General features: G+C 41.6%; 1 protein-coding gene across 13 annotated transcripts in view; it reads right to left on the bottom strand.

Moving 5' to 3' along the window:
* Positions 1 to 591: 591 nt before the first annotated feature.
* Positions 592 to 19397, bottom strand: part of LOC132375919 (serine/threonine-protein kinase MRCK alpha) — a 319426-nt gene continuing 300620 nt past the window's right edge. For 7 of the 13 annotated variants that reach the window (XM_059941356.1, XM_059941262.1, XM_059941244.1 and 4 more), the window contains 6 exons: positions 18871 to 18994; positions 18077 to 18194; positions 12936 to 13121; positions 10175 to 10292; positions 5524 to 5681; positions 592 to 5091 (listed from right to left, as the gene is read on the bottom strand). In XM_059941356.1, the coding sequence (XP_059797339.1) occupies positions 4960 to 5091; positions 5524 to 5681; positions 10175 to 10292; positions 12936 to 13121; positions 18077 to 18194; positions 18871 to 18994 (836 nt within the window). In that variant the 3' untranslated portion in view covers positions 592 to 4959. Of the gene's footprint in view, positions 5092 to 5523; positions 5682 to 10174; positions 10293 to 12935; positions 13122 to 18076; positions 18195 to 18870; positions 18995 to 19397 lie in introns of those variants that run through there. The other 6 variants (XM_059941291.1, XM_059941321.1, XM_059941302.1 and 3 more) reach the window with 2 other exon arrangements.

The raw sequence follows: 19397 nt of genomic DNA, 5'->3' as shown, positions 1-19397 counted from the left end.
CTTGTGCTACGTGAAATGGAACAGGGAGGGGGTCTCAGGACAATTATTTAGCTGAAGCCAATTTAAGATTTCCTTTGTTAAGAAAGGCCTTGCCTGGGTCTCCCCAGCTGTGTCATTCTAACTCAAGAGCTGCAGCACAAGTCATGGGAAGTGTCCGCTGCTTCTCTGCAGGAGGAAGACGGAAGATCAAACAGCTGCCCCGTTTAGTCAGCGGTGGCACCGGCAGGGAAGTGTGGCTGGGGGCGGGCCCTCAGTGCAGTGGGCTCCCTGCTGGCAACGGCATACAGCAGCGCCGCCCACAAACGAGGGCACGGCCTGGCCTTGCACACTGAGCCAATACCAGGGAAGTTTTGACCAGAAGAGGGGAGTTGAAGGCTTGAAGAGAATGGAACACTATGCCACCTGAGCTATGGAAGGAACTAAGAAAGTCCTAGATTAAACTAACCCCACGTCCTTCTAGTGTAACGAGGAAGCCGGATGAGGAGAGGGGCTGGCAGAAATTGGGGTCAAACGAGACGAAAAGAGTCAGTCACCTTTCCTCCGTTCCTCAGACTTTTTAATCAGGGAAAAGAAGACAAAATACTCAATTCGAACAGTTCCCTGTTTTATTGCAATACATCAGAGTCTGGTTAATATTAAGTGATACCAACGTAAAATATCGGTGAGGCGTCTTCTGTTATATTTTGACTGTCCCACCTTAAATATTTCTGTGCAAAAGAATCCACACCATTGTTTGGTAGCAGAGAATCTCATAAAGTTCCCTAAGACAATGAGGGGATAAAACCAAACAAAATGAAATAAGGAGTGATAAGAGGCCAAAGCAGTATCTTTTCCCCTTCCATACACACTTATTTGTCAGCATTATATTCTAAACAAAAAAATGATTACACCCAGGCCATGCAAAACTGTACAATAATATTACAATGAGAAAAAAAAACCCTAAAAAATTTATAAAACAAATGGTATTACACTATCAAATAAAAAGGCAGGTCATTTTGTTTTCATGAAATTTCAAGGTTGACTTGTTTTCATCAATTTCCCCCCATAAATGCAATGGTTTCTGTGTGTAACGGTTGTCCCTGGGAAGGGAGAGGAGCACCGGCCTACCTACCGGCCTGAGCTGAAACAAGAGACCAGCTGAAGCGAGGCCCTCTTGTGGAGCAGGACTCAGCAGAGAACGCTGGACTTGCAGAATGAAGTCATCACAAGGAAAGGTTTTAAGATGGGCCCAACGAAATGCCATGTGGCTTCTCTAACGAATGCGGGGACGGGGCCACCGAGAGGTGGGGAGCGAGGCGCCCAGTTACTTCCCTGTTCAGCCCAGCGGACCAGGGCAGTGGCGAAGGCTGGCCGCTGCCGAGAATGCCCCTCTGTCCAGAGAGTGGATGCTGAGCTTTACAAAGCTCTGTTCAGCTGGGAGACTACAGTGTTCGTGGCCAAAGGCCAGCAAACGGCCCTGCTGTACCTGGGGGTTAGGGATGTCCACTCACCCCTCCTCTGGCTTTTCTTTAATGATACCTGAGAGTCCACATAAATGCAACTGGTCTTTCACAGAAGCAGATGCGGCCACTGAGTAGCAAAATGACATGATTCTAACCATATGGAAGGCAGAGAGAGAGAGAGAGGCTGAGAGCCAGCTGGGGAATGACAGATTGTTGCTGTAAACATAACAGGAATTTCAGATTCTTCCCCGAAACCTGGGTACAAGAATTGCTTGGAAAACTCAGTAGATGGACCCTTTTTCATTGTATTTCATAGCCTTAAAACTGTGCTCCCTGGGAAAGAAGATAAATCACTCAGTGTAGGTATGGGTGTGTGTGTGGGTGTGTGTGTGTGTGTGTGTACACACATAACTAAAGAAGTGAAATCTGCTTTAGCAATCATTTGACAAGGAGGAAGGCTTTTGTTTTTGGCAAAAAGAAATATATATATATATATATATATATATATATATATATATATATATGCATATATGTAATTTTATACACCCAAAGCACAAGCAGATTAAAGTAGTCAGAATTCAAGAGTAGACAACAAATTGGCTGAACAAAGATAGCACCAAATACCAACACATCTAGACTATGCCAGAAATGCCTCTTCACTTATTTTTACTTTCTACTGAGAAGAGAAATGAGTTCCTGCTGCCATATACATTCTTTGAATGTCCTGCACGAAAACAAAGGATAACTTCAGACAGCAACATCACATCTGTTCCATGATCTTTCAGTGATCCCTTTCGATGATCATTACGTTTTCTGTTTCTCTAGAACCCATTCCCCATCTTTCCAAACCATTCTCAAGAAGCTTCTGAAGGTAACTGCTTCATATTTAAGAATGGGGATAGGCCCAGCAGAATGATCATTATCTTGGCAAAATACCTCCCAAACTACTACCCTTGGCAGTGTTTCTCCCCCAAAGTTCTACTATTGGAAGCTAATCATATTTGGGACTGCTCTCTCACTACTGGTAAGACCATTTCAGATTACTGGCGTATAATCCACTGGGTTAATATTACACCTCCCAGTGAGCCCAGCGGCCAAGACAAGCCCTTCTCTTACCTGCCCTGTTGGGGGGCTGCAGGGTATGACTCAACGTAGTGGAGCCCAGACTTCAGGTACGGTTATATTTTGATCCTAAAAGCATCTTTTAAAAATAAGCACCTACAGGCAGCAGAAACTTAGTTGTCAAAGCTATAAACTAATGGCTTAGTGTGGAGTCCCGTGAATCTCAGCCTGGTCTGCCTCCTCAGGGGAGAAAAGGGAGGCAGGAAGAGGCGAGGGGAAAGGAAAGCAGGGGGAGGGAGGGTCTGGAGGAGAGCGGGCCACGTGCACTCAGCCCCTGGCTGGCCGGTTCCCTCCTCTCCCGAGAAGTGTCAAGCTTAAGGAGCTACCGGAGTCCTGGCAATAGCCAGACTCAAGGTCTGACTCTTGCTATCTGAATGCACAAAAATATTTTTACATGACACTTCTTTTCCAAAAGCAAAGGATTTAGAAGGCTAGAATTGTGCAGTAATTTATGCCCATACAAAGTAAAACACAATCAAATCTGAGCAAGCACCAAGTTCATATGTCAAAGCTGTTATTATTTTAAAATTCTCTATTGTAACATTTTATAATATAATCCCCAAACAGGATCCTTTCTTCCCTCACTGAACCTCAGTAACCTGCTCCAGAGAGTGGCATCAGTGGAAATGGTATAGCTCCCTGTGGCTTGTGGTGGGAAGGCCGGCACAGCTGCTGCTGAGGAGAAAGATGTGAAATCGGGGCCGGGGTGAAACGACAGTGCTCAAACACTGCAATTCAGACAAGCAACGGCAGGAAAATCCTTCCATTTCAGCTGAATTGTAAAGAAGAGAGCAGAAAATCTGTTTCTATTTCTCAGAGAAATTTAGATTAAAAAGTAAAAGAGAGGCAGATTCTCTTTACTTCCATGAAATATTTTTATTTCTATCCCTTTCTCTACTCATGTGCTTAACTGGTGAAATGACTCTGGAGACATGAAGTCCTGGTCCTGCATCTCATTTCCTTGTGGTAATTAAAACAGCGGGAATCCAAATGGAAATGTGACTAATACCACAATACAGCAACTGGGGGAGGAAAAGCTTAAGCAGCCAAGATGACCACGCGGGCTGACTTCCTGCCCGCGCCCGGGCTGAGCGCGTCCATTTCCCACTGGGTGCGGGAAAGAGTATTTGGTTAAGGCTGGTCAAGTCCTTGCATTTGAGGTTTTACCTTATTTGGTAACTAAACCCCTTTCCCAGGCTTATCTGAGGAAGCCCACACCCCCTCAAAACACACCTCCCCCCGCCCCCAGAGAAGCCGCCGCAGCCGGGGCCCAGACGCCTCGCTGCCACTCAGGGAGTAAGGGGATTAGCCAAGGAGAAAAAGCACTTTCTTGAACCCTTTTATGGACCTTCAGAAACTATGACATTCCTTGTGTCCTTTCAGGTGGAAGGGATCCAGAAGGTGACAAAATGCATTTCTACATTCATCAGCAGAAGACACCAAAATATAGTAATACATGAGAAGTGTGGTTCAAATTCTACTGCTAGAAAAAGAAATGTCTTGGATAGAAGTAAATATGCCTTTTAATGATGCTGCTGAAGAGGCTTCAAATGTTAAAAGTCTGGTTTCCAGGTCACACTCCAAACCGATGAAACCAAAGCCTTGGAACGTTCCCTGAAGCTCCCAGGTGGCTGCGGCCAGTGTGAGGAATGGCGCTAAGGGGAATTCCCACGCCTCTCCCTCGCCCTCTGTGAACGTCAGCTGGAGGCCGTTCTACCCTTTAATATCTCAGGTGGAAAACAGACGAGAAACAACACATTTCTTTAAATTAAGTGATCTCTGTCTCATATATGCATCCATCTTTTGTTGAACACAAGATGCTTTTTATTATATACAGTCAGTATTTAAGCTCTACATTTGTGTATTTAGTTAAACTCTATTTTGTAGTAAAATATGCATTGTTTTAGTGAACAGGGATTTACTGGCAACGATCAGGTCGACATTCACTGTGGTGCTGAAGGGGCTTGGCGTGCCCGGGGCCCACTGGCGAGAGCCCCACGTGCTGTCTCAGGGCTACAACGGGACTCTGCTGTGAGAACAATGGCTGTCTAATCTTATTCTTATCGCTTACATTTGTGTAATCTGCCTACTTAAGCTACCTTTCAGGGGAGGGGTGAAATATTCTGGAAAGCAACGCTAAGTGTATGAAATGAAATCGGTATTAATCTGAGCTGCTCAATGAAAGTCTGCCTTTACGGCTGTCGCTGTTCAGTCGAGGGGGCGTGGCCGCGAGTCCCAGATGCAGAATTCCTGAGTCCCCGCCTGCTGCTGCTGCGGCCCTGGCGCTTCCAGGCAGGGGTGGGGAGGGGGGGATGACAGTGAGAGCACAGGGTGAGTGAGCGGAGGGGAGCCCAGAGCGGCCGCTGCCGGCGTCTGGTCTGAGAGCGGAGGCCACTCACGGGTCCCAGCTCCCGCGGTCGGCGCTCTCCAGGGAGAGGCTCTTGGTCTTCCGGGGCGACACCGGGCTGGGAGGGCTGCTCAGGTTGGAACTGTTGGAAGCTGTGGAATGCCTCGGAGAATCAGAGTCCTGTGAGGCCAAGAGGAAGACGTCAGGGAGCGGCAGAGGGGCGGGAGGGGCTCAGGCCACCACGGGTCCCCTCCAGCCACCCTGGCCAATGAAGTGACGTGACTTTTCTCCTGCCAGTAGAAAGCCCCGTTTCTGAGCTGAGTAAGAGGCACAGAATATAACAAACGCTCAGTCCCTTCTGCAGGTCTTTAGAAATGTAGGCCGTTTTCATACAAAAGCTATGAGAAGTCTGAACACCTCCAGGGAGACTGCAGTTTGCGACCCAAGTGACTGGCTCCGCCACCCCCGCTGCGGTGAGTGGCTGATCCCTGCGGCAGCGGAGGCCAGGCTCAAGGCGGTGGGCCGGCTTTGGGAAACGCACTCGCCTGTCCTCGTTCAGGACTTCTCCAAACCCCTGTCCCCAGACAGAGGTGCTGCCCACGCGGTACTCACCTCTGCGTCGTAGTCCCCCGCCGGGGCGTCACTTCCCTGGTCCAGGCCTCCCGAGGACAGCGAGCCCTCTGACGGGGAGGGCATGGGCTGCCGCTTTGCACTGGAGCTTCCTCCGGAGAATTCTCTCTTTAATGCACTGCCGTTCTGTGCGGATGACCCTACAGCACATCGTTCAGGTGAAACTTTATACGTGCAGAAGGGGACGATCCTCTAGAAAGCGCACAGACTGCTGAGGTGACGAGCCATCCTTCCCGCTGCCCTGGGGTCACCCTCCCGCTTAGAGGCCTTCATGATGGGCCGTGAGTCCAGCTGCGTTACCCTGACACCCAAGCCCACCTCGGAGCCCAGCCGCCAGGGCTGCTGGGTGAGCGGGCAGCACTCACCGGGCCGCTGGCCCCTGCTCGCACTGGCCGTGCCCAGGCTGCCCTGCTTGCGAGACGATTCCACAGAATCAATCCTCCAGTCTCCACCCACGCGCTACTGCCTTAGTGAGTTTTCCTTCCCACTCCCTGGAGCTCCTACAGCACTTCTTATCACCTCTTTCAGAGCATTTGGATCTTATGTTGTAATTATGTGCCTGCTATTCTCTGAACAGAAGGACGGTCTCTGCCTCTGCAGGACCCGGTGCAGGACCGGGTATGCAGCAGGTGCTCAAAACACACATGCTAAACGATGAAGCAGAACAGAACGGTTCCCAGAAATGAAGACCATGCCTCCTGATGATGCATAACTGTCACTTAACTTGTAGAGAATTTTCATAAAAAACACAAAGGAACAGAAGAGAAGCATTTTCATCCCACAGGGCAAAAAGCCTGAGATACAAAAATGAGGTGAGTTTCTTTAAAATCACACTCTATTTTGATCTTAGAGTTGGGGTACATCAAAGGAGGACGGGCACCATTCAGAGGAAGAAAAAGGATGACCAAAAAAATCTTAGAAATATTGGGGTATTGTGAGTACCTGTTTAAAACTCTTAGCATTCCCTACTATTCTTTAGTTTTTACTGAAAAATGTTTTAATCTTGCTGAGCTGCAATATTAAGATCACTGGTCAAAAAAGACTGCGAGACCGCGTTGAGGTTTTAGCACAACTACTAGGTATAGACTGTGAAGCCTGCCTGCTGAAGCCCTGTCCTTGGTGATCTCCCCCAGCTTCCTTCTAGTTTCGGTTTGTTTCCTGAGCCCCTCAGCTGTGTCACCATAATTTACTTATTGCAGACGTTACCAACACTGGTTGTATGCTGCCTATTATATTATGGAGCTTTAAAAACACCAGTGCCTGGGCCCCATCCCAGACCAATGATAACAGAATTTCTGACTTAACTTTTAAAAGCCCTTCTGATGATTCTAGAATGCATCTCAGGCTGAGAACCACTGACTTAATCTTACTTCCAACACTCCATCCAGTTTCTAAGGCATCTGTCACCAGACATATACTGATTTTCATTTGTTGATGTGTTTCTTTGGCTATGTACTCTTTACTTTTTTGCTGTGGATCTTATGTCTCCTTAGATTACAACCTAATTGAAGGCATAAATCACTTTTTATGATTTCTCTTTCAATTCCATGTCTAGTTTAGTGCTCAATTTAACAAAAGCTCTAATGTAAGTTACTATTTTTAAAATTTTGTCGCTCTGAATAAAAAACCCAAACTGCCAGAGAGCTCTGCTGCTCTGCTTACTAACCTGTGTGACCTTAAGCAAGTTATTTTATCTAAGTCTCAGTTTTCTTCATTTGTAAATAAGAAAATAAATTCTACCTTCCGGGATTTTTGTGGGAACTGAGCACTCAATACACGGAGAATGAAATGTAAGACGGAAGGTGTGTGAGGGGGCTGCCCAGAGCTTAGTATGCACTTACTGGGCTCTTTTCCTCCGTCCTAGTGATCGTTTATAGAATAGAGAACTTAATCCACCTCTGTGATTTACACTTTTTCTTTTCTTTTCTTTTTTTTTTAACTTTGGGAATGTTCCTTTCAGAGAAAAATTACACTCAACCACCCTAATCTTAAAAAATTGAGATGGGCTGTTTTGATTGAACAGCAAAGGGGGACAATCTGAAAACTGTGGTTCCAACTCAGGCAGGGTCTCTTCCAAAGAGTTCTAGATGGTGATTCAGGGGGTTGGGCCCCAGATCTCTTGGGGTGACGGTGTGTAACTCTACATGACCTCTAGGAGAGTCTGCAGGCTCCCCAGTGAGCGTGTCACTGACAGGAGCGGGTAGAGTCACAGTGGAAAGCTCTGTGTTAATTTGACTTCAGTCAGGAAGCCATTGCAAGTCTGGCCCTGGAAGAGCCTGTGCTTCTGGTTCTGGAGGTTGACAACATGGAACCCCGTTTCTTCTTGTGTCTCTCTTGGCAGGCTGTCCTTCTGGAAATTCTTTACGTGAGCTGGGCTACTCTTGAAGCCAGCAAGAAGCACTCTAAATGGCAGATGCCCCTTGGAATTCCTGGGCTGGTCTTCCTCTTAATCTCTATACAAACAGCTTGGTACTAAGAATCTCAAGAAGGCCACGCCTGATTATTGCATTAAAGGCCTTGACAGGGATTTGGAGCTGGCTCCAGTCTGTAGCTTGCATATTGTCAGCAATGACAGTGGACCCTCACTTCAGCGCTCCTAAGGAGATGGCCACTCAGCCCTTTAAATCTCTGCATTACAGGTCCTATCCTCACCTGCAATTCCACAAATCCAAAAGCCCTGAAAACCAAAACTTTTTTCGTACGTTTGATGTAAATTCATGTGGTGGCAGACTTAATCTGAACTGACTGGAGGCTGATTACAGACTTCACTTAAAAAGAGTACATTTATTTATATATTCATAGTATGACTAGTCATAAATTTTGCTGTATAAGTATTAATATGTTTGTAGGTGCTGTCTTAGATCTTGCTAGGAATGTAATATAATATATGGTAGATTCCCTTCTAAAATAAAAAAAAAAAAAATCTGAATTCTGAAAACAGGTATCTGGCCCCAAGAGTTTTGGGTAAGGGATTATGAACTTAACTATTAATATTGTGATACTTTCTTTGCATCTCAAGTGTTGATAGCTTCTGGTTAGTTATATTAAATCTGTTATCTTATCGAGCTACCATTAGTAAAAAGATAATTCATAAAATGGTTGCCATTTTTCCAACTGGCTAGATATTTTCATTGTAATCTAGGCTACACACTGCTTAGAGATGACTTTGGGAGATGACAACAAGTAAGTCACAAGATGGACACTTCAACTTCTGCCTGTCGACTGAAAACTCCTTGCACGCGCTCTGTACGTCTGCAGCCAGTCTCTGCAGCAGGCGCCTGTCCTTGGTTTGCAGGCCCGGGGCGGGGTCCTCCCATGGTCCCAGGGGTGGTCTGTGTGATCACCAGCAGACTGCAGAAGCGATGGCATGTCCCTTCTGAGACCGCTGCTCGGTCTCTCTGTCTCAGGTCACTTGCTCTGTGGGAAGCCAGCGGCCATGTCACCAGGGCACTCAGGTCCACGGTGGTGAGGAACAGAGGCCTGCCAACAACCATGTGAGTGAGCTGGGAAGTGGCTTCTCTAGTCCCAGTTGAGCTCGGAGTTGATGGCAGCCCCGGCAGACAGCTTGACCGCAGCTTCCTGAGAGGCCCTGAGCCAGGACCATCCAGCTAAGCTCCCAGATCCCTGACCCTCAGAAACTGTGAGAGATAATAGACTTTTGCTCTTTTACGCTTCTAAATTTTGGGGTAATTTGTTCCACAGCAAGAGAACAAATGGTATTCCAGCACCCTTCACTTCTGTGTTGCCAGAGCCTAAAACCAAGAGCTGGGCACAAGGCGGGTGCTGACACTGGCGTCCTCAGCATGAACAGTGAGTGAAGGAGGACACTCAGTCTGCACCGGGAGGCCTGACTCGAATGTCTCCCATTCAAGAATACAAGGCAACGAATACGCTTCTGCCTGAAAAACTCTGAACTGTGAGCTGGAGTTACTACCGTCTGTTCTTCTCAGAGCTCAGCTGCAGGGAGGTGAGGGAGGCTACGTTAGCATTACCCCGGGTCCACCCTGGGCCTGCGTTTGCTCGGGCGCACTCGCCCCGCTCTCTCTGATCGAAGCCAATACCAGGTTACTTCGGAGAAAGTGACAGAGAAGCAGCTGTTGGCCAAGAACAGTCTTGCCCTAATGGTCCTTGCCTACTTAAAACTCTTCGGAGGTTTCCCACTGTGTTTTTTAAAAAATAAAAAATGTCTTGCGTTGGTCCCCAAGTCCCTGCTTGATCTGACCCTTGCCTACCTCTTGAGCTGTACTCTTTGTCACTCCCTGCCCACTACCAGGTAGCCACTGTGCCTCCTTTCAGTTACTCAAACATGAGTCAATGTGACTTCACCCCCGGGGCGGGCACGTGACCTTGCTAATTATTCTAAGTGTGAATTCATCCTCAACAGCTACTGCCTGTTACTCTCTATTTCTGTCCCCTGTTTATTTCCTTCGGGGCATGTTATCATCACAATTTGTAGTGCTGTTTGTCTGTCTCCCACATGGACTGTACCTTCTAAAAGGATCTATGACTGTTTTCGTAACAGCTGCACTTGTGCCTACTAGGCGTTACCCAGCCAGGCCTGAGACACTGGCCACCGATGACGCACGGCTGCTCCCTTGCTATGGAAATGCTCCCTGCAGCCGGGGCCACTTACTTGCTGACAGGCCGCTGCTGGCACTCATGGAGCGACCAGGTTCAGGGCGGGATTTGGTGATAGATGGAATACTGACCGAGCCACTGAATGCTGTCCGACTTTCCTGAGGCCGAGGGTTCTAAAAGCAAAAGAGAAAGAAAAACTCTTCATCCAGAGTGAAACTGATTCTCTACAGAGATGTCTATTTTTCACCCTAATTTCAAGAAATAAAGTTGTCTTGACCAGAGTGATACAGAACAAGAAACATTATATAATCCTCCCCGCCCGCAAAAGTGCTAAAGCCCTAACAGAGGTAACCCTCACCCCAACCAAGGATAAGTGCTTATCTTTATACTTACTGAAATACTTACCAACAGATAACAATTTTGTTCTTGTTGTTGTGAGTGCAGTAAGTGAAGGTTACATGGTTAGAAGTGACAGTGAAATGTAGAATTACATGGACCTCTGCAGATAACTGAAACAAAGCTTTTGCTACATATGAGATTCCTGCCTCACAGAAAGACGGCAGCACCACGAGTCATAAATATGACGCTTGTTAACAATCACAGCCTGGGTGAAGTCATTTAACTTGGGAGTGTTGGTGTGAGAAGTTTCCCATCTAATATTGAATAATGTTGGTGTCCAAGGGAGGAAAATGAGCCATAGAGTACTCTGGAAGTCACACACACCTAGAGAGGTGGTGCGTAGGACCAGCTGTCTGAACACGGTCTCCTCGATGGCCCTAACCTTTTCAGACCAGAAGGGGTGTCAGGGCTGGTACCTGAGAGAAGGTTATGGCAACACAACTAATGCAGGGCCACAGCTAGCAAACATCCACTAACATCTCTTGGAAAACATGCACTAATATATCTTGAAAAACTCCAAATCATACATTTTAAAGAATCACACATATTGAGATTTGGCTGGCTGGCTGGCTCTAAATTCAACCATTGCCATTTTGGTTCATATATCAAATTTGCAAAGCCCATGTAATTCTTACTGTGTTATTTGTTTAAAGCAAACACTTTACCTTTTTTTCTCTAAGAAAATAAAAAAATTTAAAACAGAAAACAGTGCTAGCATTTCAACAGCCACTCATAGGAGCAACCCTGCGAGATGCCGATGACAGGCATACAATGCAGCAGAGTCAAGTTCAAGAGAGATGGGGATATCAGTTTAAACCTTTACATTTTTATTGTTTTTGCTATTAACCTTAAGGTACCTTTGTGTCGTCCTTTTCTATAAAACAAACCTACCCTAGAAAAAAATGGCAAAAATTAAGCCTATAAAAATACCAGTGGTTTAGTAACACTGAATGTTGAGGTAATAAACGAATGATACACAGAAGATATGTTCTGGGGGGGAAAAAAAAAAACCACACAAAACCCAAACCCAACAGTTTATCATTCATTCAGCTGAAGTTCAACTTCATTATGAAGTAATGTGAAACCTAAGCTGATGGTCCTTTTCCTGCACAAATATGCTTAAGATTAGGGTAAAACTTCCACCAATCGTAGTGTTTCTATTTATAGAAGACTAACTTAAGCAACATTCCCACAATCTTTTATATCAAAAATTCTTGACTGGTTAGTTTATACAACTTCCCCTAGAATCCACTACCTGAAATCTGTTACCAAGCAAATTGAAGCTTAGTTTATCATAAGTAATCTTATCTTGTGAAATAAGACACTTAAATGACATTATAGTTTAATGTCAATAACAATGACATTTAAAACATCACAATTTAGAATGCAAACAAAAATACAAAAATAAACTTCTCACCCTACAGGTAATTTTCTTATTGGAAAATTACTTTACTAAATACACAAATAAAAAAATGGATGCTATTATTTTCTAAGCCAGAGGAAATGCGTTTGCATGATACAATCTAAATATTTTATTATCTGCAAAACAAACTTGAGAAAATGCTCCCTTGAAGTCAGTACATATTTCTTGACAGATGTATGGATATTCAGCTTGAATGGCCACTTGCTCTCCATCCCACTGCAGAGACACTAGTTACAAAGATGCAAGGCTGCGTGGAAGGACCCAGTGGCAGGTACCACGGTCCTTCAGAATGCAGCGCACTCTGTGCTTTTTTCTCTAGTTGATTTACTTCTCTTATCTTGGATCCTGGCTGGAATTAAAGGTGCATCAGCAACTCAAAGATTAGAAAGACTACTTTCTTTTGGTAATTTTTCCTGTTATTCACTGGTACTATTATACTTTATAATTTTGAGAATTGTGAGCTTTTCAAGAAGGGGTTTATTGTAGATAAAAGGCCTTTGGACAGGCCCTTCTGTAGACTTTAACTTCACTAAATATAAAAAATTTCTCTGAACTGAACTGGTTTTAGGGTAACGAGCAATACAGAATTCAGAAATTCTAGATCCCTTTTTTGTTTGTTTTTAATAGAATAAAGACTTACTCAGGGGCTATTTCTTTCTTTCTTTTTTTTTTTTTCAGGGGCTATTTCTTATGGTATCCGTAATGAAAAATATCATGATGGGATGATGTTTTATTAGACATAGAAAAACCTCCAATACGGTTTTAGAAATAAAACTGAAATCTTCCCAAATCCTCATCTTTTTCCTCAAAAGAAGAAAAAAGTAGAACTCCAAGACAGAAGAGGAGGAAGAGGAAGAACAGAAGTTTGGCAACAGAGAAACAGGCCAAAGGGAAACGTTCACAGAATGTACCCCCTTGGCGGTGTTACGTATGAAGCCAGGCAGAGATCCGCACATGGTTAGTACAAGTTAACACCTAACTCAGCTGTTCATACCCTCAGAGTCATAAAGCTTGGTGTACCGGGGACAGAGCGTAGAGACGGGGAATATTCAGGGTTTATGGAATCAGGAGAGAGAAATTTTTCAGCAGAATTAACAGTCATGTGATAGATGTGCTCAAAGTTGATCGGAGAGGAGATCAGACCGGAGTGATGATGAGGGGATGGATAAGGGAAACCCGGCTATCAAAAACAACAGAAAGAAGAAAAAGGTAATGAGGTAATGAAAATGGATTCACTGGATATATGTGACATTTCAGACAACATGCATGTAGAAAAAATGAAGTAAGTATCTCACATCAAGAATTGAATCCATAATGAAATACTTTTCGGCCTTAGAAAGTTAAATTTTGTAATCCTCTTGCCAGTTACCTAAAGAGCTGATTTGCAAAAAATCATTTGCCTCATAAACTTATTCTCTCTTATTACTATCAAGCTGAGTAGAAACTGGACTTTCAGAGATACAAGTAGATTTTCAAAATTTAGTTCAGTATTTTCCTATGTGATAGAATCAAAACATGGCAAAAATCTACCAAGAACATTAGGGATAGAAAAAGCGAGAAATAATTAAAGAAAAGAACAAGTGAACCTACAACCAGTCTCTCACCAAAAGCGTTATGAAACTGTTCCTTTAGAAACTAAAACCATTTCCTGGTATTTATAGACTTGACCTGTGTTTGCTTTTACTGATCTTATCTTCCTGTAACAGAAATAGTAACTGTGGAATATACCAATTATTGGTTTACCTTTAAGTAGCCCAAGCTTATCTCCACTTAGACACCCAAAGAACATGTTTGTTTTTAACAAGAGAACAACCTTCTCTTCAATGTTCAGGTGTATTTTAAAAAAATGAAATAATGTAATACTAAAGACATAGAAGAAAGTTTTTGAAAACAAGGGCTCTAGTTTTTCATGTTAAAATAACTTGTGAACATTTGGGAACTGTCACTCAGCACCCAGTCACCTTCTCTAATGGGAACTTTCTAAGTTCAGTTTCTGAGAACAACTGTGTTTCAGGAAAACATCCTACCATCTCTTCATTAGAGACAGGCTGAATGACTTCCCGGAGACATGCTGACTGATATTCTCATGAGTTGAGATGAGCTTTCTTTGTTAAAAAAAAAAAATCTGGTAAATTAGGGAAGCTTAAAAGAAAGGTAGAGATGTGAGTGAAACCAGTACTTTCTAAGGTTCTTTTCAAAAAGATAAAACTATTGATATAAATGTAACTTTAAGAAGTAAAATTACTTCATAAAAGTCTAAAAGGTCACCGAGCTTGAAATTTTATTTGTTAACAATTTTAGGAATGGGTAAAAGGCTAGGAGAAATTTTATGTGCTCAAAAAAATAAATCTTTTAGAGGTAAAATATTACTCTTGCATTCAACTAGAGACAAATCTATTCTTTATTACAAGTATCCACTTATGAAAAAAGGTAAATGACAAAAAGGATTCAAGGAAACTACTACAGTATGTATTTGTAAGACACATATGCTGTTTTATATTAATTGCTTATATTCTCTTGGCTCACTAAGACACATATGAAAGATTTCCTATATCACATCTGATATAGGAGATAAAAGAAAAAAATGACTCCTTACCCTTACTATCTTTTCCACATTCATGAGGCAAACAACCCTTTTCAGCATCATTTTGGTACAAAGGAAACAGAATAAGCTCCCAAAGACATTCAATAAACTCTCTAAGCTTGTAAGTATTTCAGAGAAAGGCAATACTGATTTGAATAAGTTAAACATAAAAATTTCTGGGGTACATGCTCTTTGCACGAATGACAACATCATGGCTTTGGTATTTGAAAGTGCTTCTTATACATGTTAACGTTAGATGAATTAAATTCATCTTTATTTTTGGAAATAGTTCATTAAATATAGAAAATTACAGTGGAAAGAACATACTAAAATCTGAGACTATATTAAAATATCACAAGCTTTTTAATACATGTATACACACACACACATATACACACACACACAGAGGTACAGACATGTGTATTATTTTCTTTTCAGACATGCATATTACTGTGTTGTTTACCAGTGTCTACTCCAAGGTAGGTACAGTTCTGGCATGACAATATATCAAAAAATATTTGTTAAGTGATTAAATGGATGCCTATGACAAACCCCAGCTTTTATGTTCTTTGCTAGTGAAAGGAAGAAAGTCAGGTGAAAATAAAGAACAGGAGTTCAGACACATAACATCTTTGCTACAATACTACATGTACAGGTGAACAGGTTTCAAAAATTTACACCAACTTCTTTTCCTGGGCATTCAAAAGTGCTTATGTGATAACAAAACATGAAAGGAATGAAAGGAACATTAAAAACTGGATTGCGGGCTTCCCTGGTGGCGCAGTGGTTGAGAATCTGCCTGCTAATGCAGGGGACACGGGTTCGAGCCCTGGTCTGGGAAGATCCCACATGCCGTGGAGCGGCTGGGCCCGTGAGCCACGGCTACTGAGCCTGCGCGTCTGGAGCCTGTGCCCCGCAACGGGAGGGGCCACGATAGTGAAAGGCCCGCGCATCGCGATGAAGAGCGGTCCCCGCACCGCGATGAAGAGTGGCCCCCACTTGCCGCAACTGGAGAAAGCCCTCGCACGAACCGAAGACCCAGCACAGCCAAAAATAAATAAATAAATTAAAAAAAAAAAAAAAAAAAAAAAAAAACTGGATTGCACCTCTAGGGTAAAAAGTCACTTGTGTTAATTACAAAAAGAACCAGCAAGGCAGTCATGGGTTAACAAAATCAGTGACACTAATACTAAAAATCAAGAGGTCTAATGGGAATAAGTAGCCAGCACAGGAGGCCCTGTGTCATGGGGTCAGATCGATGTTGAATCTTTGGGAAATGCTATCTGAACTTGTTTTGCCCAGTAATTAAGAATGGACCTTATTCTGAACAACAACAACGACAAAATAGAGATTTCGTTTACTTTAAGTGGTGGGAGGGTGAAGGGAGAAAAAGGAGGGATGCTGGGATATGAAAGTTCTTACAATGCTTGAAATTTCACATTTTGCTTCAGTGTGCTTATTCAGGGTGTAGAAAGACCAAGTCTTACTGTGAATGAAGGTCTGAAAAACATTCTGGAACATTAGCAAACTGATTTTTCACCTGGTCAAGCAGAGGAACATTTTATTAAATCCTAAAACTATTTCTCCTTAAGGAACATACTGTGGGATATAACAGAATTTATAGAAAAATTTTCCATAATTCTTCTTGCTGTGTTATTGGAATATATGAGAGGGAAACCATACTGTTCTTTTTTTGTACACCAGAATGAAGCAAGTGTGAGAGAAAGTTTAATTTTAAAAGCATAATACCCATTAAAACCTTGTTCACTACTGAAATAATTTTGTATTTGCTGATATGTTGCTTTGCAACATATGGATGTATTTGAAATTTGTATGCCTCTATCCCTCCATAATGCTACCTACATAGCAGATGTTGAAAAACTATTTGCTAACTAAATTTCAAAAATTTTCACATTGATCTATCAAATATAAGCTATACATATATTCACATTTCAACTGTTTATCACCATTAAAAAATTCTCTCTCCTAAGGTACTTTGTACTTGACCTTGTAGCTTCTGTAAGGAAACATGACAGAAGCTTTTGGACTGCGTGGCTCTGCTCCATTTACTTCTGAGAATAAAGGAAAAGCAGACTGAGGACTTAAGTAAATGTTCAGAACGGGAAAAGAATGGAGAAAAATCTGAACTCTCGTTCCCAGGCAAAAGCTGAAAAAGTAGTATATAGCTTTTAGATATGATAGATAAGTGTAACAGTTAACTATGTAAACTCAGCCTTTATTTACTCTCAATATTTTCAGCTTAATATTTATGCTCAGCCTTAAATTTCTTACTTCGTTTGAATTACTATATCAAGATTGGCTGTAATCTTTTTGCATACTTTATTTATAGCTACCTAGCACGGCTCATAAAAATCCCCATTTCAAAAGGTTAACTGACTATTGTGAATGATTTGAAAGGAAGTAATGGTACTATAATTGTATAATAATATCTTGATGATGATGAAAAAACAATGACAGTAAGAACATCACATCCATTCCTAAACAGGGCAACTGGTCAATTGAGACATTTATAATGCGGAACTCAGGCTCAAATTAGTGCAGATTTTTTTGTTCCTCCTATGAAAGAAATGCAAAAACTACCTTTAAGAGCTTAACATTTTTATTAAAAAAACTTGACTGTACAAACTGTATTACCTATTATTTTTTCTGTCAGTGATACATGTCTATATCTTCTATCACAGTAGAGTTAAGTAATGTGGGTAATTAACACAGACTGCCTCAGAAAGAGCTTTGGGTCGAGATTTACATATCACCTCCCAAACTGTCATAGCATTTAAATCATGCCTAAAATTCTGTGCAAAATCTAGATGCTATCACCACCTATCAAAAGAGTCATGTTAAAGTTTCAATAGTTTGTTGAGAGTACCATGATACTGAAATGTTACAGAGCTTGGATAATTAGCTAATTCCACTAATGTTCTTAATCTCAATATATTAGGTCCAAGAATCCAATCTTCATGTTGTTAAAAAAAAAACAAACCACACAACAGTTTTCCTATGTTGTACTTTTTTTAAAATATAAGACTGACTAGGCAACACGTCTGTAATGGGCAGAGGAAAAAGATTTATTTCATAATCAGATGAGAGGTGTGACCGTTAATGATCAAGCTAATGTTCTTTGGGGGGCAAATATCTGTGTTGAATTGCTAAAACTTAGTGAAATTTTAGTAATTTGGTAACAAAGTTCTGAATCTTGGTATAGAATGTCTCCAAATCTGGTGGTTGATTTCTCCAACAATAGTAAATCTAGGTATGAGAGAAGTATATAGGGTATTCAACTAAATAAGAACTTGGTATGTTTGGTTTTTGATACACATCTATATTTTATGTTTTTCTCATCAGCTATGTCATTATGCATCTTACATATATTGTGATATACTGAGATAAACATTTCCTCATTATACTAATATGTCTTTTTAAGTCTTGTATGTATTTAAGGGCGCACACACATTCACATGTATCCACCCCCTCCCCCCTCCAACTTAGTCTTAACCCCATTTATATTCACATTCACTCTTCATTTCTCTTACCATGGGCAGGTCTTTTAGAATCTGTATTCCATCTCCCGGACCCATGTGTGCTATGTGGTTAAAATTAGTTGGGTTGGAAATTAATTTATTTCTCATTTCTGGATCTCGCAGCATCTCCCTGTAAGAGAAAACACCTGTTTAAACGCTTTTATTCCATGACCAATCTAGACACTTTTAGAGAAAAATTACGTTTCATAAAAATAAACGGTGAAATCATGTTAATAAGGATAGAATTAAAATAATAGAATATACTAAGTTAAACATTTACTTAGAAGATTTTGTTTTACATTTTAAAAAAGATCTTATGATTTTTGGTGGGAAAACAGAGAGGGTTATTTTAGTGTTTAAATATCAAAGAAGCTCTACTCTATTTTACAGATAATTCTGAACATTTTATGGACATCTTCTTAAATAATTGCTAATATATTAGAAATGTTTTTATATGTAACTGGAAATACTACAAGCCTATTTCTGTTTGGTCATGAGAATAGTTAATCTGCACAGGTATGTTCTATGTTTATAAAAGCCCACATTCTAAAAATTGTAACTATTCCATATACATAGAGAAATGAATCAAAATATGGTACTTTAATCTAGTACACACTCACAATTGGGAAAGTATTAGTTAAAATTACACTGAGAAATACATTCATTATTGCAGTTTTTAACACCATAGATGATGACGACAGACTTTCAGAGATCAAATTTTCCTTCCAAATCAAATACAGTATTATTACCAAATAGTCCTTCTGATGCTATAGGCATCTTTAGATGAGTATGAATTAAATATCTACCTCCTTTGTTGCATCCTTTCCTCTTCTGGAACTCTGAAGGAATAACGCCTCTTATTGTTAATATTTCTAACCATTTGTTTCCGACTATTATCTGATGTTTCAGGAACTACCAGTTCATCCCCTTCTGTTAAAAAAAAACAAAAAAACAAAGAACAATGATGTTCTTTAAAGTGCTAAGATGCTTTTCATCCATTAATCTCTAAGACAGTACAAACATCAATCAATTATACAAGTATATGCAATTCTGATTTTTTAAAGTTGTGTTGATAAATCATAGTACATAAGTAATAATTTTCAACGAAATATATGTAAACAAATATATGCTGAAATTAAATATAGCTTACAGAGTATATTTTCACTTTTATTTGATTATAAACATAAAATGGTACAATTTTACTAGAAGAAAAAAAGGAAAATGTAGTTGCTTTGGTGTCCTATCACTTTGGCCACCCCACCCCCAATATCTCTACACCATCTTCTCCCTCCTTCCCAGTATTGGTTTCAATGGCTTAGGGTGTTAAAAAGCT

This window comes from Balaenoptera ricei, chromosome 1 (genome assembly GCF_028023285.1).
Source record: "Balaenoptera ricei isolate mBalRic1 chromosome 1, mBalRic1.hap2, whole genome shotgun sequence".
Taxonomy (NCBI): Eukaryota; Metazoa; Chordata; class Mammalia; order Artiodactyla; family Balaenopteridae; genus Balaenoptera; species Balaenoptera ricei.
This window is presented reverse-complemented; position numbering and strand designations above follow the sequence as displayed.